The sequence below is a fragment of the Sturnira hondurensis genome, unplaced genomic scaffold (genome assembly GCF_014824575.4).
Source record: "Sturnira hondurensis isolate 20B ecotype Veracruz unplaced genomic scaffold, ASM1482457v3 Scaffold0009733, whole genome shotgun sequence".
NCBI classification, from domain to species: domain Eukaryota; kingdom Metazoa; phylum Chordata; class Mammalia; order Chiroptera; family Phyllostomidae; genus Sturnira; species Sturnira hondurensis.
This window is the reverse complement of record NW_028082364.1, coordinates 5,331,318-5,355,207: the sequence shown is the minus strand read 5'-3', so window position 1 is coordinate 5,355,207 and position 23,890 is coordinate 5,331,318. Positions and strand designations below refer to the sequence as shown.

The following is a 23,890-nucleotide window of genomic DNA, read 5'->3' as shown; positions in this document are numbered from 1 at the left end:
GGCAGCGAGTAAAGGTCCAGCAACGGACCCTAAGAAAGAGCCCCGTGAACTTGCTCTTGACAGGAATGTCCTCGTGGCATCAGAACACACTGTTGATTTTCCATGACTGCTCACACGTGGCCGCCGGGGAAGCGTGGCTTCACACCAGTGCGTGGGATTCCACTGCTGTCTTCTTCGTGTCTGCTCTGGACTTAGATTTATGCCATCACAGCCTTTTTATATGTATATGTTAGTTTTTATTTTTAGAGAGAGGGGAAGGGAAGGAGAAAGAGAGGGAGAGAAACATCCATGTGTGGTTGCCTCTCACACGCCCCACCCTGGGGACCTGGCCTGCAACCCAGGCGTGTGCCCGGACTGGGAATCGAACGTCGACCCTCTGGTTCACAGGCCGGCACTCAATCCACTGAGCTGCACCAGCCAGGGCCACAGCCTTTAGTGTGGTCTTTCTATCCAGCAGTCTCTTCTATCCATCACTTCCTCCCAGACCATAAGGCCATTGCAGGAACCATGATGCCTTCAGCTTTCGACCCCTAGCACCAAGCAGAATGCCAGTAACATACCAGGTCTTCAGTAGGTGCCTGTTCACTGAATGAATGAATGGAGATCCAGAAATGAGATCTTTTCTTTAAAAAAGATTTTTTATTTACTTTTTTTAAACGGGAAGGGAGGGAGAAAGAGAGGCAGAGAAACATCAGTGTGCAAGAGATTCAGCCCTGGCTGGATTGAGCACCAGCCTGCAAACCAAAGGGTCCCTGGTTTGATTCCCAGTCAGGGCACATGCCTGGGTTGCAGGCAAGGTCCCCAGTGGGGGGCGCACGAGAGGCAACCACTCATGATGTTTTTCTTTCTCTTCTCCCTCCTTTCCCCTCTGTCTAAAAATAAATAAATAAAGTCTTTAAAAAAAGAGAGATTTCAGTTGCCTCCCATGCACCCTGAACTGGGGACCTGGCCTGCAACCCAAACAAGTGCCCTGACTGGGAATTGAACCAGCGACCTCCCGGTTCGCAGGCTGGTGTTCAACTGAGGTTTTTTCCTCTCCCACAGAATATACAAAGTTGGGGGCACGCTAAGCCTATGTAACGTCACATGGGGAAACCTGACCCCAGATCTGGCGAGGCCCACCTCCTCTACCCCCGGCCCTCCGTGCGGAGCACACCAGGTTAATCAGGGATGTGCTGTTGCAGGGGTCACTGTCATTCAGCGACGTGGCTGTCGGCTTCACCCGCAAGGAGTGGCAGCAGCTGGACCCCACGCAGAGGACCCTGTACCGGGACGTGATGCTGGAGACCTACAGCCACCTGGTCTCCGTGGGTGAGAAGCTCCCCCGTGCTCCCCGGTCCCGTCCCAGCTCCTCCCATCTCACGGCGGTGTAAGACCTTTGGCCAACACTGTTTGGCCTTGCCCTTCAGTTGCCAAAGAGTCTTGCTCTCCTTTCACCTGGATTATTTGTGAATTTACTTCCCAGGTGAAATTTCTCTGGCAAGACATAAATGTCCCTTATGTAGCCTGAATGTTCTGCTCGCTTAGACAGCTCCAGTGGCTTGGCACAAACGCTGTGACTGTTGTTGTGAACAGGGTGTCAGGTCACCAAACCGGCCGTGATCTCCAAGCTGGAGCTGGGGCAAGAAGCGTGGATGGAGGAGGAAGAAATCCGCAGGTGGGGCGTCCCAGGTGAGAGGACCAGCTGGCAGGGGGGCCGTGGACACACAGCAGCACCTGGGGCTTTTCTGGTTTCAGGCAGCTAGTCCTAAAAGCCAGGGGTCTTTCCGAGCAGCTGTGGACGTTGGGCCCAGGAACTTGGAATACCCAAATGACTCCCGCCACCTCACATGTCACACGTCACTGCATGGCTACTCCCCTTTTCCTGGAGTGTACAGAAAGACAAATTCCAGTTTTATTTTTCCTTTTCTCCCTCCTGCCATCCCTACTTAAGACCTTACTTGCTTGTTTTTTTGCTGAACTCTTCATTCTTACACTTTTCCCCACGGTTATGAAATAGGCTTCCTCATACGTTCAGGGATTCCACAGATTTGCCCTCTTTTAAAAATAACTGTTGCCCTGACTGGCGTAGCTCAGTGGACTGAGCACGGGCCTGCGAACCAGACGATCGCGGTTCGATGCCCAGTCAGGGCACATGCCTGGGTTGCAGGCCAGTTCCCAGCAGGGGACTCATGAGAGGCAACCATACATTGATATTTCTCTCCCTCTCTCCTTCCCTTCCCCTCTAAAGATAAATAAATAAAATCTTTAAAAAAAATAACTCTTATCTCGTGCCACTCATTTTTGTTTTAGTTATTTTTCTTTCACATTGAAATGCCTCAGAAACTATTTTACTACCTTGTCTATGCCTTTAAATGCCTCTTCTTTCAAAACCATGTAATATGACCTCCTCTGATCTGATAAGTCCTAAATGAAGCTTACCTCCCATCCCTGTATAACCCCGTGGGGAGAAGCACCTGCATTTTTTTTGTCCTCCTTTCTTTCTTTAAATCACCCCCCAAGGATGTGTTTCTTGGTTTGAGAGCGAAAGGAAGGGGGAAAGAGGGAGAAACATGCATCAGTCGCCTCCCGCATACGCCCTGACCAGGGGTGGAGCCCACGACCCTTTGCTGTTGGGATGATGCTCCAACCCACTGAGCTACCCAGCCAGCACCTCCTCATCTCTGTGGGTGGGGCTCAGGTGGCAGGCACTGACGGCCTCTTCCGTGCAGGACAGGGATGCGTTAGCAGTTATTATAAATCAGGGCAGTTATTATAAATGAGGGGTGCACTCCAGAAAGCAGTTCCACGGTCACCTTGGGTCCGGGTGCCCGCGGTGAGACAGCAGGTACAGCGTGTGGTTTAAGATGTGAATGAAGGAAAAAGCAAACGAGGACCTGAGCACAGGAGAATGACTGCAACACTGCAGATCCTCAGAGCAGATTCCACAGGCACGTGGACGCCAGCACGTCCAGAACCCGGGAACATGGTTTAGGGGCTGGCCGGTCTGCAGCCGAGTCCGTAGGACCCGGGAAGGGGACACGTAAGGGTTGGGTGGTTGGCCAGATTTGGTTTTAAGGAACCAAGTAAATGGCCTTCGAGCCATCGGGCTCCAGTGGGGGATCTTCCCGGGGCAAGGCCAGCCTGCACTTTGCGCCCAAGGACTGGACACCAGACAGACCCCTAGGGCCCCGTGAGGGCCCGTCACTTCTGCGAGGGCTCACAGCACTGAGAACACTCCTCTCCCCGTGAGGGCGTGGTGCTTGGGGCAGAAAGAAGGGCACAGGAGTGCAGATCTGACCCAGGAACCCAGGGAGGGAACCCAGACTGGGTGCCACTTTCAGCCTGAGTCCTTGGCCCATAATTCGTGATCCCTCCAGAAGCCCTAGTCTTTCTCTAGTCCTGGCTAACCCTTCGTAACCTTCCTTATCTCCCCACGGGACCTCCTGATCAGTCTCCCCCTCGGCACGGTGCCAGAGCACGGCCTGGCCTGTGATAGCTAGGAGTCTTCCCAGCTCTGCACTCAGTGACGTCACCTGGGTAGCCTGAAATGGACCCCAGTGGGGGGGCATTTTCACCACGGACACGGGTAACTGCTGTGGACCAGGCCTCTTCCTCCCCTGGCGAGCTGGCCCCTCGGTATTTCGGTGCCCGAACTCACCCTTCCCGGTTTCTCCCTCTTCCTCCCATTTCCTCGGGCGTTTTCAATCTTCCCGTGTGCTGGATGGGGTGTGTTAACATTGTCGACGTCTTGCCCCTATTTCCAGTATCTCATTGTTTCTTTTCAAAAGCCAAGGAACTGGGTGGTGTTTGTGATAGGATTAGTATTATTGAACCTGGGCAGCTAGCTTTGAAACCACAAAACTCATCCTTTTCCCAAACGTTTCTGAAGACATTCCCTTCTATGATGTAATCCTGAAAGTAACGAGTTTGTGTCTCTCCCCACCCCCCACCCCAGCAGAAGTTTTGCGGGTTGATCCCCAAGTAGGTCGACAACACCAAGGGCAACGGCAACGGCAAGGCAAGCCTTTGAGGCAAGCCGCCTTCCTAGACAAGAAAGAGTCGACCAAGAAAGAGCGCCGGGGACGTGCGACGATGGGAAAAGACACCAGCCAGAACCCAGACCTCCTTCCTTCAAAACAACGGGTCCATAAATGCGACTCTCGCGGAGTGAGTTTGCCACGTGACGTGGACGCCAGGCCTAATGCCTACTTGGCCAGAAGGAGATTCAAGTGGGACGGACAAGGGAACTTACTTCTCTATTCCAAGCTCGACCCTCCACCTTCTGGGGCACCTCCCCGGGAGTGTGGCCAGTGTCGGAAAGCGTTTAGCGACGACCCCGCCCTTGGAGCCGATCAGGGAACCGTCGGTGGGGAGAAAGCCCCCGAATGCACCAACTGCGGGGAAGGCTTTCCCCCCAAAGCAGAACTCCTTCCATCTCAGAGCGTCCTCAGAAGCAAGAGATCCTGTGGCTACGCCCAAGAGGGGAGCAGTTCCAGGGAAGGGCTGCCTCCACAGCCGCCAGGAAAAGCCCATCGGAAAGAAACCCGCAGCAAACAGCAGCAGTGCTGAATCGCTTCCCCAGCCGGCAGGCCGCCCCACGCCTGGGCCGGTTCTCGGTGGCGAGAAGCCTGGTAAGTGTTCGAAACGTGAGAGAACCTTCTCCCACAAGTCACGTCTCATCGACCATCACAGATCTCGTCCGGGAGAGAAGCCCTGCGCCTGCGGAGACTGGGAAATCTTTCTCCTGGAGCCCGGCCTCATCACCCATCCCAGAGTCCACACGCAGAAGAAGCGCTATGGGAGCCACGAGTGTGGCAGAGCCTTCTCCCAGGACAGAAACCTCACCCGACATCCCAGAGTCCACACGCGGGAGAAGCTGAACAGAGGAGGTTCTTATCAAGGAGCCTGGACACGCCTAGGAAAGGAAACCAGCGGGTGTTCTGCCCGTGGAAGCTCCTTCTCTGAGAAGTCCAGCACCATCACTGCTCACCGAGATTCCTCCTAAGGTGACATTCTGCCAATTTAGAGATTCAGGAGAAGTCTGTTCTCTTAAAATGAATGCTAGGCTGATAATGACGCCTTCCCGGGGGTGTCCAACCCTCGGCCCAGCACGAAATCATAAATTTACTTAAAACTTTTTTTTTTTGCTCATCAGTTTTCATTAGTGTTTGTGTATTTACTCTGTGACCCAAGATAACCCCTCTTCTTCCAGTGGGGCCTAGAGACGCCAAAAGTTTGGACACCCTTGTGACGAGAAAGATATATTTTTATGGAATAGACTTAATTATAAAGCGTATCTGCACCTATATTAACTGTGAGTATTGAGCTTTGATGTGTGTGAATAAATTAAACCATCAAACAACAGATCTAATGAGCACTGGGACGACCCTGGCTGTAGAGGGGTCATGTTCCTAAGTGTACACAGAAAAAGAATTTTATTTATTTTTGAACTGCATTGGTAATCGAACATAATTGAGAATTTGTGGACATGGACACCAGAATCTACAGAATGGCATTTATCGCAGCTTTCCACACGACATCACAGCCTTTTGTCTGTGTAACCCACGTTGTAACGGGAACACCGCAAGTTCACGGCCAAACCAGAGGCCCACACACCGGGCCACATACCGCTTGGGGGTTTCTGCTGTTTGTTTGCTAGCAAGTCTCATAGAAGCCCGCGGATCATGACATCTGTTCGTGTCTCAGTCAACGAGCGAGCGAGTTGTTTTTGTGGCACGTGGAAACTCAGGCCTCCCTTCTCCCACAACGCGGTGAGCTGTCTACAGTTCCAGAGAACCATTTCACTGCCGAGAAACAAGGAACGGTCAGCTGACCCTTCCAATGCCTAATTCCGTTTGCATGAGAAAAGGTGACGTTCTGGAGGCCAGCTGGGCAGGGGGAACTGGCCGCCACTGTCAAATTTGTGAGTTGATGCTGTAGCTGCTCCGCGGGTTTAATTTTGTTTACCCCAAACCTGGTGCTAAGCACCACAGGAGAGGAGGAGTGTGGCCTTGGGCCACAGCGGCAGAGAGCCGGCACTGAAATAAACTCGGAAATCTCAAAAATCTGTGCGTATAGTGAGAGGGGGAACTGGCGAAAAGTCTGCTCATTTGCACAGGAAGCTTGAAGATGCCTATTCGTGTCCGCAGTAGAAAAACTACTGATCAGTTGGCATAGAAATTTGTTCTGGCCTTTGAGACAATTTTGAGAAGCAAACAAAATATTTTGTTTTGTTTGTTTGTTTTTGTAACTTGAGTAATTAGTGCAAACAAAATATTTTGGAGGAAGACACACTCAATCCATGTGGCATATAAACCCCAAATGAGTTCATAATGCAGACATTTTAAAAAAATATTTTACTTATTTATTTTTATAGAGAGGGGAAGGGAAGAAGAAAGCAAGGGAGAGAAATATCAATGTGTTGTTGCCTCTTGTGCACCCCCTACTGGGGACCTGGCCTGCAACCCCAGCATGTGCTCTGATTGGGAATCGAACCAGCAACTCGTTGGTTCGCAGTCCACACTCAATCCACTGAGCTACACCAGCCAGGGCCATAATGCAGAATTACGAAAGATGAGGAACCAACCCACCGTGAAAGTCAACAGACATTTTAACAAAATAAGAATTCTGAGTATTTTAGGTACTAGAAAGACCAGAAGTTCTATTAAAATAACTGTCTTTGAAAAGGATTAAAGACAAAAACTTAAAACCGTATGAGAGCAAGGTGCAAAGCAAGATAACTGGTTTATTTGGGAAAGAACTACCTGGAGCATCTAGAAATGAAAAACATAGTCCCTGAAAATTAAAATCCTCCACGAACAGTAGATTATACTCAGCGGAAGAGAAAGTGCACGGGAAAGCAGAGCTGAGCAATTCAGTACAGAGGGATGGGAACCTGAGCGAATGGGTGAGAGGTAGACCGAAATGACCAGAGCGAGAAGAGTTCCGGAAAGATGACACTGAGAACGTGAGGAAAGGTAAATGTGCAACGAGACAATGGCTCAGGCTTGACAAAGGACAGACGTTAACAGATTTGAGCAGCAGAGTGAGTGCCTAGCTGGGTAAATCAAGATAAATGCACATCCAAGTGTACGCCTGTCCATCGTTCAGCTCAATCACTCTGTGGAATGGCAACCTCGGATCCATCTTTTGGCCCGGCCATCTGCAGGGGCCCTCAGACAGACACTAGTCCCCTCCCGCAAGTGCACGACCCGGAGGGCAGCTTCGGAGTCACAAGCCAATTTTGGTCCCTGTTATTGCTCCCTGCAGCCTTTGGGATCGACTGTCTCCTCCGCCTCCAGTGCCTGTGTGGCTTGTGTACCGCTTTGGCTCAGAGCCCCATGCAATGCGCCAAGAAGACCAGGCTCGCTCGGTGTGGCACTTGGTTTGAATTAACCTATATGGCTCCAGCCAGGGAACCCTGAAGCGCTCTACCCAGGGACCCTAGCAAAGGCTTGTGTTCCCCCCAAAGGCTTGTGTTCCCCCCCCACCGAACCCCTGTCCTACCTTTCGTGGTCTGTACTCTGCCTTGCCCTTCCCAAGTGGCTCGTGTGGGTGTGCTGTGTACCTCCTCCAGCCTGTGAGTGAGAAAGTTCTCTGTTCCAGCTTCTCTTGTAGTCTGTTGGTGAACCAGCTCCCCCTCCCGCACCTCGGCCGCACATGCGTTAATTTAACCAAGTCTTGACAACTGGCCTCACACACAGGGTGGAAGAGCCCCCCACCTGCAATTGGTCTCAGGGGAAGCATTTTAGCTGCCAAAGGCTGGCTGATGGGCTCCTCGAGGTGGACAGCGCTGTCTGGGGGTCCCACCACAAAGTGCCAGCTCCCAAAGAGACACCCGAGTCCTCCTGGACCTCGGAGCATTGCCATCCTGGGAGGGCGAATGCGTGCCTGTCACCCCGCAAGGTGCTAGAGTTCGGGTGTGCTTCCCCACCGCCAGCACCGCCCCAGCTGCCAGCTATTGGGAGAATTGGCCATGGTTCTCATGAGGTCCTGCTGCGTTAGTTAACTAACGGCTGGGACACAGGAGCGGCAACCCTGCCCAAGTGAAGGTGCCAGGCAGTACCCTGAGAAGGACAGGGACAGGGAGACGGGGCGGCAGGGGGCTGGCAGTGCTAACCAGACGGTAGGGGGCGCCATCACTGGGAACGCGTGGCTCCCGGCAAAGGCTAGTGCGCCCTCTGGTGCTGCACACCGTGCTGCTGTCTCACCCGGTCCCCTGACCCTAGCGGATGTTCTGTATCGCACCCCTGGCGCTTGGTGGCGCAAGCTAATGTTCCGATGCAAACAGCCTGAGCGCCTGTTGCCAGGCCACCTGTAAAGAGCCCATGGGGCGGCGTCTGGTGCACCCACATGACAAAAGTGCTGGCTGGACCTGTGCTGTGCCGGGTCTGGGAGCTACCGCAGGGATCCCACCGCCATTGCGCAGCAGAGGTCAACCCTAATGCTGGAGTGGTCGATGGGGACACCCTGGAGAGGCAAGGGGCCACCTGCAAGTCCAGGCCCCGGGCAGGTTCACCACAGATCTTTCTGGTAGCAATCCATAAGGCCAAGTCAGTTCGGGGTAGTACAGTTTGAAAATGAAACTCTGAACTGAACTGTATATTTGAAAGATGCTGAGAGAGAGGGCCCTAAAAGTTCTTTTCACAAGAAAAGCAAATCGGGAGTGTGTGAGGTGACAGATAACAAGACTTCCTGTGGCGATCACTTCCCAATGTATGCAAATGTGGGGTCATGACATTGTACGCCTGAAACTGACGTAACGTCACGTGTCCTCTATTGCTGAATAAAGAAAAAAGAAACTGAACTGAGACTTTGTGCCATTTAGTAAGAACTGCCAAGACTCAAAATGTTTGAAAAGATTTGGTACCTAACAAAAATAAAAAAGGAAAAAATAAAGATAGGAAAAAAAGAAAAGAACCCCCCCCAAAAAAGGAAGAAAAAAACCCCAAAGAAACCAAAAAGAAACAAGTGGAAGACCCAAACACACGAGACCCGAGGGGGGGGGGGAGGAAAGGGGGCGGACTGGCTGCGCGGAGTGGCTTCAACGCACACCTCGTGCTCGCTCTGAGCCACAGGAGTGCAGCCTTTAGCGATATTTCTAAAGACCTAAAATGCGCGGCCCTTTAACCGCACGCAAGAACCTAGGGCCGGGAGGCCGAGCCCCTGCCCCACTTTAGCTGAAGAGGTAAACAACCTCTCACTCCGAAACAACCACAGCTGCCTTTGGGCAAATACCCAGACTGCTCACCCCAAGGAAGCCCCCTGCTGGCTAGTCACCAGCAAAAGGCCTCCTGGGTGGTGGCAGTTACTCCGAGGTGTGACACTATGTTGCTGGTGGACCCCTCAGGCCTGCAATGACTCAGGAAATGCACTGGAACCAATTAGCACGTGGGCAGCTGCACCACAGAGGGCCCCCGCATCCCTAAGCCTGTCCTGAGGAGCAGATTTGGGGAGGTGGGGGTGTCTAGCGCTTGGTCACAAGAACTACTGGGAGAAGCAGGAGGTGAGGATGGAGACAGCCTGGAGAGATGGTCAGAGGCCACCTTTCATGACACTTTCTGGGCAGCCGGTGCTTGGCACGCCGTGTTGCCTGCCCAGATACAGTCCTCCCAGGCTCCAAGTCAGCCTCTACGGGCGCGCAGTTGCTCCCACCGTGAGGTCAGGGAGGCAGCATCTACCGGCACTGAGTCTGCCTCCAAGACAGGGTTCCTGAATGGACCCTTCAGGGTGTATTTCCCAGAACAGCTCTCTCCCGCGGCATCCGGGACTCTGGCCCTGGGGTACCGTCAGGGCTCTCACGTTTTCCAAGTGCAGTCGTTAGGCCAAGATATCCTGCCGTTGCGGCTGAGGCTCTGTGCGTTGGGAAGGGGGCTTCTCACCGCTGGCTCTGACGCTCTGAGGGACAGACCTGGGGAGGATTCAGTCTTCTAGATCCTTCCCCTTAGCAGGAGTTGAGCCGTGTCTGGGCCCTGTAACCCCCAAGCCACCCTGAGCTCATCCATGGTATGTTTCTCTTGCAGCTATTTAGTAAGAACTGCCAAGGCCATTGATCTTGAAAGATAAGAATAGGGTCTGAGATCTGGCTTTATAGAGCTTACAATCTAATTGTGTGTGTGTGTGTGGGGGGTTAGTAGGGGGTTAGCTGAGTGTGAAGTAAAGCAGATGTTTATATTTTAGAGTGACAATAGTAACTGAGAGGAGGAAGGCAAGGGTACTATCTTAGCCTGTTCAGGCCACCATACCAAAATACCAGACTGAGCAGCTTACAAAAGAACAGAAATTCATGTCTCATGGTTCTGGAGACTGGAAGTCCAAAGTCAAGGCAGGGGGGAACAAGTTTTGCACATCTCTAAACCCACGTAATCACCACTCAAATCATGACACAGAACATTTCCAGTGCCCAAGAAATCTCCCTGCGGTCCAATCCTTCCCCAGGTAACCCCCATCAGGACACCAGCCGGCACAGATGAGTGTGATGTCGGCCTTTTAAAAAATTTTATTTCTTTCTTTATTTTTAGAGAGGGGGAGGGAGGGAGAAAGAAGAGAGAAACATCAATGCGTAGTTGCCTCTCAAGTGCCCCCTACTGGAGGCCTGGCCGGCAACCCAGGCATGTGCCCTGACTGGGAATCGAACCACATACCTTTCAGTTCCCAGGCTGGCGATCAATCCAGTGAGCCACACCAGCCAGTGCTGGTGTTGGCTTTTATTTCAACGGAAGCGTATGGCATATACTCTTTGTATCTTCTTGTGCTCAGTATTGAGTCTCTGTTGTGCTTATTTTTGTCTGGTAACAGCAGGCCAGTCTCTCTCATTGCCATGACTTACTCCACTGCATGACTGTGTGGTGCATTGTTTGCCTGTATCATGGTCATGAACATTTGGATTGTTTTCAAGTTTGTTTGTTTTTTTTTTTTTTTGTCTATTAGAAACTCCTTGTAGGTTAGCATTCATTTCTCTTCAAATGATACTTTGTGGCTCGAGTTTGGAGCAGAGGTTCCTAACCAGCGGCGATTCTGCCCCTCAGAGGACACACTGGGCAATGATGTCTGATGACATTTTTGCTGATCCCAGCTTGGGAGTGGTGTGCGCTACTGCCATCTAGTGGGTAGAGACGGCGGTGCTGCTAACCATCCTACATTGCACAGGAGTCCTCCCTGAGCCGTCCCGGCCAGGTCCAAACGTCCATAAACGCCATCCAGGTTCTGTCCCGGAGGCATGCGGAGCCATCAGTGGCTCCGGGACGGTGAGGTCTCCGTCAATCAGTGGGGGAGATTCAGAACAGACACCACCTGGCATCCAGCATTAGGCGACCTCAGCCTGGTGGGCAGTCCCCTGCGCCCCGGAGCTGAGCACGCGCTGCAGCGCGCCCTGCACGTCCCGGTTCCGCAGCGTGTAGATGGCCGGGTACAGCAGGGGTGTGAGGTTGATGTAGATGAGGGACGCCAGCTTGTCCTCCTCCAGGGAGCGGCTGCGCAGGGGTCTGGCGTACATGACCGTGGCGCAGCCGTAATGCAGCACTGCCACCGTGAGATGCGACGCCACCGTGTGGAAGGCCTTCCGGCGGCCCGCGGCCCCGCCGACGCCCAGAATGACCACCAGCACCCGGGTGTAGGAGAGCAGGATCAGGGCCAGGGGCAGCACCAGCAGCAGCAGGCAGGCTGCCAGCAGGACGTGCTCCTGGAGGTCGCGGTTCCCACAGGCCAATACCAGCACGGCTGGCAGGTCACAGAAGACATGGTTGACCATGCCGCTGCAGAAGGACAGCTGGAAGATGGCCGTGGTGAGGCCCACGGCCAGGACAGAGCCCCCAGCACAGCAGGAGGCCAAAAGGCACCAGCAGAGCCCTGGGGTCATGAGCTGAGGGTAGTAGAGGGGGCGGCAGATGGCCAGGTAGCGGTCCAGGGCCATGGCAGCCAGCAGCAGGCACTCGGAGCCGCCCAGCGCCACGAAGAGGCCCATCTGGGCGGCACAGGTGGAGGGGGCCACCGCCTGGCCGCCGGGAGGCAGGAGGAAGCCAGCCAGCATGCGTGGAGTGAGCACGAGTGTGTACGCCGCCTCCACGGCGGACAGGGCCCCCAGGAAGAAGTACATGGGCGTGTGCAGGGCAGCGTCCGCCACCGCCAGGCCCAGGATCAGCAGGTTCCCTGCCAGTGTGGCCAGGTAGAGCGGCAGGAGGAGGGCGAAGAGCAGCACCTGGAGCCACTGGGGCCACCCGGAGAAGCCAAGGATGACGAACTCCTGTGGGGCCGTCCAGTTCGAGCACTGGCTCATGTTGGCGCCTGGGGGAGGGGAGGACACACGTGCAGGCGGAGGGGACGGTCAGGGTGGCCCAGCCTCCCAGGAAGGACACGTCCTTGGCCTCTCCTGGGCTCGGACCCCTCTGCCCAGCCTTCCAGGGGCCACCGCTTGTTTCTCTCACCCTCTCTCCCGCTCCCAGGGACTCAGGGTCTTCTATGCAATCCAGTGCTTTCCACCCTCACTTCCCACAGCCCAGCATCCTCCAGGGATTCAGGTGTGCAGATGTCCGTTCCCCTTCTGGCCCCCCATGCCCTACACATCTGCCGGTGCCCAGGGGCCTTCAGCACACCCGTCCGACCCCCTCCAGTTCCTTCCCGTGTTCCAAACCCCACATCATCGGTACCTACGGAGCCAGGCGGTCTGTGCCCCAGCCCGCAGGGACAAGATGAGAAAGCAGCGGGAGGGACTCCGATTTCCTCCTGACAGCCTCCTTACTGCGTGGGCTGTTTCTGAGTGATGCAGCCGGTCACACCTGCAGACAGCCGCAGCGATGAAGGGGCTTGAGCATCTTAGATGCTCCAGGCACAGAACCCCCGGACACCAACCCCCACTGCAATTCTCCCTGCACAGCCACTCCTGGGTGGGATGAGGCGGGCACAGGGGGCACCTCCGAGCTCTTTGCTAATAAACCAGGGGTGCTCCTCTCCTGTTCTGGATCTTGCTTCCTGTTTTATTTCTATTTTCCATTTCCGCCCCTTTGCTGGACTCAAGGCAAACCCATCCCGAGCCTGTCATTCCTCTCCGACTCAGTTACAGGGAAAACGACCAGGGAAGACGGCCCACTCCACTCCGTGTTATGAGGAAAAGCAGCCTGCATGACCCGTCACGCAAAATGACCACCGTGGCTGAAGCTCCGATGACAGACCCTAAACCTAAGCACCCATCCCTCCCCCTAGCTGCAGACCCTTCAGTTTCCACCTGCATGTCCCACCAACACTTCCGATTCAGCCTGTCCCCAGCTGAACGTGTGGTTCTAATCCCACCTCCCCCTGCTTCTGTGGACGGAGCTGGCTCAGAGCCACGTGCGAAATCGGGAAGCCCCTGCAGGTGAACTGGCACGCAGTTCTGCACTGTCAGGTGCCACCGGGCACCACACCCGGCAGAAACACCTCACTCTTCCAGAGGGTCCTCCTCCCTCTCATGACTGTTTTCCCCCCCTCTTTTCTGCATAGTTACAGCAGATTCTACCAGGTGCCCCTGCCACCAGCTGCTTCCTTCCATCACTTTTCGCAGCACCAACTGGAAGGGCTCTTCTGAACGACAGACACCAGGACACTAGTTCTAAACTTCACTGTCCCTTCTTAACCTCTAGGACAAAGTCCAAAGTCCTCGGCGCAGCACCCGTGCTCCCTCAGCCCTGCACACCTGGCTTCCAGCTTTGTCTCCTGCTGCTCGTTCGCACCACAGACCCAGTGGGAGTGGGTGGCCCACCACACCCTGTCCCCATGTCCCGGGACCCCCTGGCATCCCCACATCACCTGGGGAAGCTGGGAAAGTTCTGTTCCTCCTGCAAGGCTAAGCTCACACGCTGCATCCCGGGGACCCAGTCCTGTGCCCCAGGCAGGTTTGGTGTCCTCCTGGCCTTCCATGGTTGTCATGGCAACGCCACTAAACTCAGTCCCCTGGAATCCAAGGTGTGGGTCTTATCTGTTGTTTGCTGAGTTACTGTAAGCAAAGGAATTTGTCACTCAGCCTTCATTTCCCCCCAAATGTACACCTCCTCTCAGTGTCCCTGTGGTGTCCCTCAGTGTCCCTGCGATGTCCTGGTTTACAGGCCCTGGGACCCCAGAGCGAGAGGACTCACCCTTTACAAAGGCCCACTGTCCTCAACCTCTGTTGGCCCCTCCCCGAACGTGCCCCTCAGCATTGACAATTTATCTCAGGTGGGGTGCACGTAATCAGTCAGCTTCAAGGTCAACGCCCTGTCCCCCCAAACCTACCAGAGTCATCTACATCTCCCCACCTAGCCATCAAAGCGCAACTGGCTAAGTGGAAACACAGCTTCGAAGTGTTTCTCACGCGACATAATGATGCCCACTGACGCCCATTGCACTGTCTGACCAGGCTGGTGTTTAACCAATGGTTCCTCTCCTTGTGGGAGGCTGGCAGGGCATGAGGTCCTTTTTATAGAGTCTGGACCAACAGCCGCTGCGTCGTGACCATGCAGCCACCCCCTGGCCACCAACTGCGTGACAGAGCCCTGGCCGGGGCGCTCCGGAGCCTGACTCTTCACCTGGCAGAGAGGAGAGTCGGACCACACGGTCTGCAGTTTCTTCCAGCTCTGATACTCTATGGTTCAACCAGAAGTTGTGTTTATGGTTATGTGTTTATTCCCAAGGTGAACCATGTCTTTTAAAGAAAGGGATCTTTTGGTGTTTCAAAAGCCCACAGAGGACTTGGGAGACGTGGGCTTAATTTAGAATTCTGACTCAGGCAGGGAGACGTCAGATGAGGCGTATCATCGTTGATGTCGATCTCTGGGTCTTAGAGGGGCCGCTGACCAGTGTACAGAGCAGAACAGCTCCTTATGGTTAGACCAGCGTGTCAGCGCGGAGTGCCCACTTGCACAGGTGTGTGCGCTGCATTGCGGGCACGTCCTGCCTCCTCATTTGGCTCAGGGTGGCGTCAGAAAGTAGGGAAGTCTGGGGGCTGAGTCAGGAGGGCTGGTTTCCAGTCCTGTCTGTGATGTTGCCCAAGTCACCTCTTTCTTTGTGTCTCAGATTCCGCAGAAAGACAGACAGAGAGACAGACAGAAAGAATCCCATGTGCCCTAGGCTCCTGGACCTAAAGCTCCCCCCTCACAGAATTTCCTCCCTGTGACGAACGTGGGTCTCTGCTGCTGAATCAGAGGCCCTGCACTCGGGACCTGGCACCGGACCCCATAGGAGCCACCGTCCGTGGCGTCCCTGGAGGAAAAAGAGCAGAACGTGAAAACTCTTTAAAGGGGGCATCTGGACTCAGGGCCACCAGACCCGAATTCCCTCCTGAGCTCCTCGGTTCACTGGGCCCACTGCCCACTGTCCTAATCATAAGCCCTGAGAGAGGGACAGACCCACTGTGGGTGAGGACGCGGTGCCCGAGCTGTGATTGGAAGAAGTGCGGGCTCCAGCCACTGCCCTGCGGACACACTGTGCCTGTCTGGCCCCACCCTCACCGGCTCTGCTGTGCCTGTCATTCACCACTGAGCCACACAGCCACCTGCATGTGCCACATCACTCTTTTCTCCCTGACCTTGCACACACACACACACGCGTCCCCGCAGCAGACTGCCCCGTCTGCACCTGGAAACCTACTCCTGCTTCAGGGTCCACCCTGAATGTCAGCTCCGCTGCGGACAAAAGTAATTAAGCGGCCGAGTAGAAGTGTTTTATAGAGAATGGAGAACAGACTGTCTCCACCACATCGTTCCCCCTCTTCTCCCATGGTCTTCCCACTTCAGGGCCCGGGGGCCCTCAGGAGGGAGGTTACCTAATAAGTTTCCCAGGGCCCACTTAAGGGTCTGCCTTGGCCCAAAGCCCCGGGGCCTCGTTAATGATCTTCTCCCCCACCTGTGGTCCCCGAGGATCATGTGGTCTCAGAAGGCTGGGCGCTGATGGGATGAGATGGGGGAGGACTTGGGAAGCCTGAATGGGGGTCTCCTGGGAGATGCTGAAACTTCAGGGCCAAGGGGCCAGGAGGCCGACTCCATGCAGAGATGAAGAGATTGTTTGCAGCAAGAGCTGGGGGAAACTTGAGCCCAGGGCGGTGAGCACCCACAGCAGGGTGGGAGGCAGCTCCCTGGAGAAAGGAGAGGAAAGTTACTGTTTTCTCCACATTTCCCCAGCGTTTGATGCAAAGGGTGGCCAGGACACTGGAGATCTCAGGATAGACTGACTGGTTTAGTTGATGCAGGCAGACATTTTCACCACCACCACCACCACCACCACCACCAGCATCACCATCGTCTGCTGGGGTCCCGCATCAGCAGAGTTCAGGGTCCCCGAAGGATGGATGGCGCAGGCGACGAATGATGAGTCAGACACCCAACTGGATGCTGGAGAACAACCAGCCTCTGTGGGTCTGACTGAACTCACAGAGTTTGACTTAGGCTTTATTTTTATAGAGATTATTGTATAACATTAAAGGAACAGGTACATGGTGTGATCAGTTAGTTAAGCAGAAGAAAACAATATAGAGGTAACCAGGAAAAGTACAAGAATTTCCATAGTTTCAGTTATGGTAAACAGAAGTTGTTTTGACCAGGAGAACCATTAATCAGACAATTTGAAATAGCTCTATGTACAGAGTTTGAATGACTTATTGTTTATTAAAGTTCTTAGAATTTGACATGGGGCAAAAGGGTATGCTGGACTGAGCAGAGGTTAGGAAATTCATGATAAGGCCTTTGTGATGTCTAACTTAGCTATCTATCTTTCTGTCTAAAATGTTTCTCTATGTACTATGGACTCTAACTCCTTGGTACTTGTTTCTACGTGCTTGGTTTGTAGTAGCTAACCAGTTTCTCCTGTTTCTTTGCCTGTCTAATCCCATTAATACATATTCCTGTCCGAGGTAGAGCAGGGGCTGTTACTCCATCAACTTTTAGACATTCAGGGGCTACTTCATTAGGGGGAACTCTGTTCTCTCGCCAAGAAATCATTTTGTACAACCTCATTGGAATTATGCAGATCACTGGTCCTGAAATGCGGGTGTCTAAAAATCCCACCACCTATTATTAATCACAGAGACAGACATGCAGGGAGAGATAGACAGGAAATCCAGCCACAGTTGCCTCTGCTGTGCAGATGCGTCTCATCTGTCCCAACTGTATCAAGGGATAGCTGCTGGTCGGCTCCCAACATCTCCCCCATTTTTATTTTTTAAGTGCAAGGTTTCTACTTCTAATTGTATTCCTCTGATTCCTCTTGCGAGGAGTTGGAAGGCGACTGGAGAAAGACAGATTCCAATGAGCATAACTCTAATGAGAAGTGCCAAATTAATTATGAAGGATATGAAATCTTGACCATTGACAAAGTTTTTAAGTTTATTTTAAAAACCAGCTGCTACTTGAGACGCGGGTAGAAGAGCATTATTATAATTACTAATATCCTGAATTTCCTGATATAAAGTTTTTAAATCTAGACCCATGTCACCATTATTCCAGATACCTTGTAAATGATTTTGAACTTTATTCTAAGTAACTATAGAAGCATTATATTCAAGAGGAGTAACACAAATCCACTGATATTCAGCGTGACACTTTAACATAAGTCTTACTTTAAGTGAAAGTAATTGGTTCACTATGTGGATTCCTGTCTCCTCTAGAGCATTAACTTTTGTCTCTAACTTTTTACCTATATTTTCTTGAGCCGCCAAGGCGAAAGTGATATACTTCGTCAGTTGATCTCCATGCCGGGCTGTATGGACCCCTTGTATTGAAGCGGCGGTGGGGGCTGCTGCTGCTCCAACGACGGCTGTAAGGGCAGTGACACCAGTTATTAAAGCCCCAAGAAACCTTTTCTGACGTGAAAGTGCATCACTCATTTCCTGAATAGCGTGCAGACCCGGACTGTCACACCAAGGCACGTCTAGGTTCACAGGAAGCGTGATACACGGTGGCTGCTGGGCAATTATAACTACCTCTGTCTGGCTCCTTTGAGAAATGCAGTTAGTTAATACGCAGTCTTTGCCAGAGACAGAGTAGATAGGAGTTTCCCTACCTTCTATAGTGATGTCTAGCGCACTTTGGGGCCCTTTTATTAAAAGGGCATAAGGGGCTTGTACACAAGCCTGAATAAAATGAATTTCTGGGGCAGCGGTAGTTTTATTGGGGTGTCTTATATGCACATCATCTGTAGAAGCAACTCATTGCCATAATTTAGATGGAATATGCTGTTTATTGTCGACTGTCCTGGTCAAGATACCATCAACCCATCCCGCGGAACACCATTGTGTGATAGAAGAATCTGGAGGAACTTCTCCAGAGGCACAACCAGAAGAAAAGATGTTGAAGGGGATTCACATGAGTAACAGGTCTGGTTACAATTCAATCTCTGGGAGAATTAGCGCAGACTTCAGGAAGTTACTTTAAGGATATGCAGCAAGGGTTTGTGCCTGAACTCAGGGTGAGAGAGTTTTAGGGAGAACAAGTTACAAAGTGTTATGAGAATCAGTAAACAATTGGTGGTTTTAAGGACCCACATTCTCAGATTAAGTCCATCAAACCAATGTTTTGGGGTTCAGCTAGTCAAAATTGTCACAGAGGGTCTGAAAGACTTCCTGCTTGGTTAGGCATTGAATGCCCTGCAGCTGTTGATGTAGCTCTACCTGCGATTTATCAGTTTGTCCCTTTAAGTTAGTAGAAAAAGTCTGTTTTAGGTGATGTTGAATACCGCTCCAGGGCTGTTAGCTGGGATTCCACCTCAGGGGGATGACACACAGCTTGGAGAAGCCTGGATCGGGTGAGTCTAGTGGGTGGAGGTGGGTCGAGGCCAGGGAAGCCTTTTCTGTGATACGGCTTCACCCTCATCGCCTGTAGTTCCAAAGGTCATTCTGGAAAGCAAACACAAGCATACCCTCTTCCCCAAGTTAAAAGTTCCACAGAGCCCTGCCAAGTGTCATCTCTTAGTATATATTTTTGTATAAAATCTAGGGGTAAGGTGGCTTTGACTCTTTTGTCTGAAAATGTTTTATACTTGGAGTATAGAGCGATACATCAATATTTAGAAAAGCATAGGTAAACATGGCCAACAACATTAAATATGGGGGGGAAGAACTCATGACTTCCCCTTTTTTTGCTTTTAAGAAGATTTTTAAAAGTATGATGAGCCCGTTCTACAATTGCCTGACCAGTTGGATTGTAAAGTATTCCTGTTTTATGTTGAATATTTGAATGCTGAAGAAAAACTCGAGGAGAAGGAGCAAGGTATCCAGGGCCATTATCAGTGTCAAGTTGCTGATGCTATCTTCAAGCCAATGGGCTCGTATGTTTTTTTGCAGATTCTCCTGTTAAAGCGGCTGCATGTAAAATGCCAGGAGAAGCATCAATAGAAATATGAACGTATATGAATTTTCTGAGTGTAATGAGTGACATCTGTCTGTCAAATTATTTGAGAATTTAGTCCTTGAGGATTAACTCTTGTAAAATGAAGACTTTTTTAATAATTTGAAAAATGGTTATATGCCAAGGGCCTTATGTGACTTGATTGACTAATCGTTTTTTCTTTGGGGATAGAATAGCCAGTTTTTCTGCAAGGAAATGATTAGTATTTATAGGTACTGGGTTAAAAAATGGTACTTTGTTTTCTGGGGAGAAGGGCTAGTTCCCCCAGGGAGACAGCACACCTATATCTCAGTTTTATAATAAAGGTCACAGTTCTGGCATAAACAAGGAGGATTTTTAATATTATTTCAACATGTCACACTTTTTATTCTATGTATAGCATGTTTTAGACTGACAAATTTATGAACACATTTACAACTTTTAGAAATAGTTTTTCTCTATTGGAAGATACTTTTAGTTTTTTGTTAATTTTTGTTGCTTATTGTAAGGGTGGAGATGTTAAGCTCCACACGCCTTGTTCTTAGGACTAAAGCACTCTCTGGGCCTCCAGAAGGAGGATTCAGGGTGGTTAAAAGACATTTTCTCATTATCTTTCTTCTTGTGCTTTCTACTGTCTGAGGGAAGTGAGATCTTTTTTTTTCCTTCTTTAAACAATCAATTCAAATTCTTTCTGAGTAGAATCCTTATGATGTAACAATATTAGATATCTTATTCCATTCATTGAAACAGTTTGAGACTGAGATGTTATTTTTAAAATAGAAACAAAAATAAAATTTAAGCAAACCAATGTTTTCAAATTAAATCCTCTAAAGGAGAGAGTGAGAGACTAGTCTTTATCTTACACTACCTGGTGCTGTTTCAGTCTCTGTCTAACTTTTCTTAAATAGCTAAGCCTAAAGATCTCTTATTAGGGAGCTATTTAGTAGTTTTTTTTTTAAAACTGTTAAATTAGTATAAAACATTGCTCTTGTTCATTAGAGAGCCCATATTTGTTGTTAAAAGGTTTTTTTAAAATTTATTTTTGATTTCTGCCATTTCAGATTCCGCAGCCCGTTCTAAACTTTAATTAATTAGTTATTGGGGAGTATAGTGTGGTGGGTCAGGAATGTACTGTTGGTGAAAACTGTCAGCGAGGGCGGCCTGGTATCCTGGGTACCCTAACCCCGCTATGGGTTTCAGTTTTTTTTCGTGCATCTAAGACTGTGAGAGGGGGCTCAAAGTGCCAGGTGACCAGCCTTTATATTGTGCTCCCTGATCGAGCTGAGAGTTAAATTACTGTGATTGGAATTCCCTGTGAAGCCCCTGCATGTCTCGGGGATTGACCCTAGACACCTCTGCAAGGTCTCTACTCACGTAGGAACACTTGAGATCTCAAGCCAGAGGGAGGGATGCCTCTCATCTTCGGTGGGACACTCATAGATAACCCTGTAACTAACTCTGAGTTCTCAAAGCAATCTTCGGGGTCCGGTTGAAACCGAAACACTCATTTATTATCTGTTTTCCTGTTCACAGGCAGGCAGAGGGAAAAGGCAGAATCAAAAGGGCTGCAAAAGCAGCTTTTAAAGAAAGAATGCGCAGAGGTGCTTGTGAAAAAAGCTAATTGAAAGGAAAATTCACTGCTCTCTCTCTCAAGCCTACCTCTCCTTGCGTGACCTGTCCCAGGTGGCTTTTATTTATTATGAAAGGAGATGCTTTCATATTGTGGGTCTAAAGCGTCTCTTATGAGATTCCAGAGAGAGAAAGTGTCAACAGGAATATCCTCAGGCCTGTGGTCAGAACAGCATCACTTAATACTATCACCAACCTTGAGCCAGGTATCAAAGTTGTGCCCTCTATATTAACTGTGCCCTCTATATTAACTGTGCCCTCTTCTGGAAACCAAGGACAACATTCTTGCGCAAAATGTAGGAATCTACCTATTTGATGAGTAGTAACTCTTATACTTTTCTTATTAAGCATATGTTGAATGATTTCAATAAAGAGTCCTCTTTCTTTTGACTCAATATAGCTCATAGCTTCTCGATATAGTTCTGATTTTCTTCCCACCACACTCAACCTCACTCACTCGAGGGGTCTCGCGAAACCCTACGGTGGGGTCCTGGCTGTCCCGAGAACGAGAAGGAGAATGAGGGGGCTTACCTTCAGGTCCCTGTTCCGGGTGCCACTTGCCGGGGTCCAGCCTCAGCAGGGTTCAGAGTTTCCGAAGAATGGATGGCGCAGGCAACGAATGACGAGTCAGACACCCAATTGGATGCCAGAGAACAGCCAGCCTCTGTGGGTCTGACTGAACTCATAGAGTTTGATTTAGGCTTTATTTTTTGTAGAGATTGTTATGTAACATTAACGGACCAGGTGTATGGTGTGATCAGTTAAGCAGAAAAAGCCAATACAGCCCTGGCTGGTGTAGCTCAGTGGATTGAGCGCAGGCCTGCGAACCACACAATCGCAGTTCGATTCCCAGTCAGGGCACATGCCTGGGTTGCAGGCTGGTTCCCTGCAGGCCAACTCCCAGCAGGGGACGCACGAAAGGCAACCATACATTGATGTTTCTCTCCCTCTCTCCTTTCTCCCTCTAAAGATAAATAAATAAATAAAATCTTTATAAAAAAAAAAGAAAAAGCCAATACAGAGGTAACCAGGAAAAGTACAAGAATTTCCATAGTTTCAGTTATGGTAAACAGAAGTTGTTTTGACCAGGAGAACCATTAATCAGACAATCCGAAGTAGCTCTATGTACAGAGTTTGAATGTCTTATTGTCTATTAAAGGTCTTAGAATTTGACATGGGGCAAAAGGTACACTAGACTGAGCAGAGGTTAGGAAATTCATTATAAGGCCTTTGTGATGTCTAACTTGGCTACCTATCTTTCTGTCTAAAATGTTTCTTTATGTAATATGGACTCTAACTCCTTGGTACTTGTTTCTATGTGCTTGGTTTATAGTAGCTAATCAGCTTCTCCTGTTTCTTTGCCTGTCTAATCCCATTAATATATATTCCTGTCCGAGGTAGAGAAGGGGCTGTTACTCCATCAACTTTTAGACATTCAGGGGCTACTTCATTAGGGGGAATTCTGTTCTCTGGCCAAGAAATCACTTTGTACAAATTCATTGGAAATATGCAGGTCATTGGACCTGAAATGCAGGTGTCTAAAAATCCCACCACCTATTATTAATCGCAGAGACAGACATGCAGGGAGAGATAGACAGGAAATCCAGCCACGGTTGCCTCTGCTGTGCAGATGCGTCTCATCTGTCCTGACTGTCAAGGGACGGCTGCTGGTCTGCCCCCGACAATCATCACCACTATCACCACCAGCCTCATCACCACTACAACCATCGTCATCACTGGAAAATACTGAAAAGTGCTGAACAAAACCCCTCACACAGACTTCTTGTGATCTTGTTGCCCGATTGGAGAGAAAACGATAGCATTGCAGAATATATGGCTTGGTACCCTGCTATTCCCTTCTGATATTGAATTAGATTCACTTCCCACATACTACCGCATACGATTCATTCTTTAACTGTCTATCTCAAGTATTATTTTTAAAAATATGAAGTACCTGGTTCAAAATTAAAAGGGCGTAAACGTGCAGTCCGGCCCAAGAACCCTGCTCCACCCTCACCCAGAGGCGACAGCAGCCCCTCTCAGGGTGGGGCCCCCTTGGAGACATTCTAGGTNATAAATAAATAAATAAAATGTAAAAAAAAAAGAAAAAGCCAATACAGAGGTAACCAGGAAAAGTACAAGAATTTCCATAGTTTCAGTTATGTTAAACAGAAGTTGTTTTGACCAGGAGAACCATTAATCAAGACAATCCGAAGTAGCTCTATGTACAGAGTTTGAATGTCTTATTGTCTATTAAAGGTCTTAGAATTTGACATGGGGCAAAAGGTACACTAGACTGAGCAGAGGTTAGGAAATTCATGATAAGGCCTTTGTGATGTCTAACTTAGCTATCTATCTTTCTGCCTAAAATGTTTCTCTATGTACTATGGACTCTAACTCCTTGGTACTTGTTTCTATGTGCTTGGTTTGTAGTAGCTAACCAGTTTCTCCTGTTTCTTTGCCTGTCTAATCCCATTAATACATATTCCTGTCCCAGGTAGAGCAGGGGCCTGTTACTCCATCAACTTTTAGACATTAGGGGCTACTTCATTAGGGGGAACTCTGTTCCCTGGCCAAGAAATCACTTTGTACAAATTCATTGGAATTATGCAGATCATTGGACCTGAAATGTGGGTGTCTAAAAATCCCACCACCTATTATTAATTGCAGAGACAGACATGCAGGGAGAGATAGACGGGAAATCCAGCCACGGTTGCCTCTGCTGTGCAGATGCGTCTCATCTGTCCTGACTGTCAAGGGACGGCTGCTGGTCTGCCCCCGACAATCATCACCACTATCACCACCAGCCTCATCACCACTACAACCATCGTCATCACTGGAAAATACTGAAAAGTGCTGAACAAAACCCCTCACACAGACTTCTTGTGATCTTGTTGCCCGATTGGAGAGAAAACGATAGCATTGCAGAATATATGGCTTGGTACCCTGCTATTCCC

General features: G+C 50.3%; 1 protein-coding gene across 1 annotated transcript in view; it reads left to right on the top strand.

Annotated features, from left to right (window-relative positions):
- Positions 1-23,890, top strand: part of ZNF12 (zinc finger protein 12) — a 65,297-nt gene that overhangs the window by 2,536 nt on the left and 38,871 nt on the right. Inside the window, exon 2 of the mRNA XM_037057880.1 lies at positions 1,185-1,311. Coding sequence (XP_036913775.1) covers positions 1,185-1,311 — 127 coding nt within the window. The remainder of the gene's footprint in view (positions 1-1,184; positions 1,312-23,890) is intronic.